Source organism: Orycteropus afer, unplaced genomic scaffold (assembly GCF_000298275.1).
Source record: "Orycteropus afer afer isolate SDZICR_OR568_19922 unplaced genomic scaffold, OryAfe1.0 scaffold00312, whole genome shotgun sequence".
In the NCBI taxonomy this organism is placed as follows: Eukaryota; Metazoa; Chordata; class Mammalia; order Tubulidentata; family Orycteropodidae; genus Orycteropus; species Orycteropus afer.
Genome location: NW_006921899.1, coordinates 2,085,098 through 2,086,600, shown reverse-complemented (window position 1 = coordinate 2,086,600; position 1,503 = coordinate 2,085,098). Strand labels below are relative to the sequence as shown.

The 1,503-nt window shown below is 51.5% G+C and overlaps 1 protein-coding gene across 1 annotated transcript in view; it reads left to right on the top strand.

The window, feature by feature from the left end:
- The window catches only part of BFAR (bifunctional apoptosis regulator), a 29,105-nt gene that overhangs the window by 8,002 nt on the left and 19,600 nt on the right, over positions 1-1,503 (top strand). The window contains exon 4 of the mRNA XM_007951809.1: positions 450-594. Coding sequence (XP_007950000.1) covers positions 450-594 — 145 coding nt within the window. The remainder of the gene's footprint in view (positions 1-449; positions 595-1,503) is intronic.

Here is a 1,503-nt window from a genome sequence, read left to right as displayed (position 1 = left end):
CTGCTTTGCCTCGTTGTGCTTCAGGCGTGGCGTTTTTTACAAACCAAAGGTTTGTGGCAACCCTGAACCGAGTGAGTCTGTTGGCACCATTTTTCCAACAGCATGTGCTCACTTCGTGTCTCTGTGTCCCGTTTCAGTCATCGTCACAGTATTTCAAACTTTTCCCTCAAGCTACTGCACACATAATAGACTACAGAATGGTGTAAACATAACTTGTATATGCACCAGGGAAACCAAAACATTTGAGCCACTCACTTTATTGCAATGTTCGCTTTCTTGCAGTCATCTGGAACCAAACCCACAGTATCTCTGAGGTCTGCCTGTGTATTAAATGTCTTACCTTATTATCCCCTCAAGCCTAAAATGCCTGGGTTGGTAAGATGGAACTCGGAATGTGGCAAGTTTTGCTTCTGGTGTGCAAACTCTGAAAAGGGCTCTTTCCCCAACAGGTTGCTTTTAACTTTGACAGAGGAAGAGTTTTCAGGGGCGCCGTTTACGATAGAAAACAGCAGCCACCGCAGGGCCATCCTCATGGAACTGGAGCGCGCCAAAGCTCTCGGTGTGAAGCCCCCCCAGAATCTCTGGGAGTACAAGGTGAACTCTTTTTTGTAATTGATAAAGTTTAGAGAGCAACGTAGCAGTCATCCACACGCCCACTGCTTAGCTACGAAAGAAAACCTGGAAGCCCTGTCGCCCGCCTCTCCAGAGGGGCCACGCCGAGTGGAAGCTGCATGTCCTCCGGGCGTACTTTCCCACTTGGGCGATGACTGTGTGTCCACAGCCAAAGGAGCCCTGGTGGTGCGAACGGTTCAGGGCCCAGCTGCAAACCGAAGGGCTGGTGGTCAGAGCCCACCCAGGAGCTCCACGGGAGAAAGACCTGGCAATCCGCTTCCAGCCAAGAGAACCCTGTGGGGGGGTTCTGCTCCGCCACATGGAGTCACTGAGTCGAAAGCGACTCAGTGGCCCAGCAGCAGCCACACAGCCACCTCAGTGTAAGAGGCAGAAACTGAGCACATCCTTCTGTAAGTTGCTTCCATGAGTTCACGCATTTTCTCTTATGCCCTATTCCATTGGGCAGCACATGACAGTTTATGGCTTCGTCTGCCGATGGGAAGGAGCCCTGGTGGCACAGTGGTTAAGTGCTTGGCTGCTAACTGAGAGGACAGCGGTTCAAGCCCACCAGCCACTGGTTCCATGGAGATTAACCGTCTGCCATCAAGTCCGTTCTGACTCGTAGTGACCCTATAGGACAGAGGGGAACTGCCCCAGAGGGTTTCCAAGGCTGCACATCTTTCTGGAAGCAGACTGCCTCATCTTTCTCCCGAGGAGCTGCTGGTGGGTTTGAACCACCTTAGAAACCCCGTGGAACAGCCCTAGTCTGTCCTGTAGGATCACTGTGAGTCAGAGTCCACTTGCTGGCAGTGAGTTGGTGTTTGTTGTTTGTTTCTGTGATGGGCAATGAGATGTTTTCAGTTTTTACCACTAGAAACTGTGCTGACACCT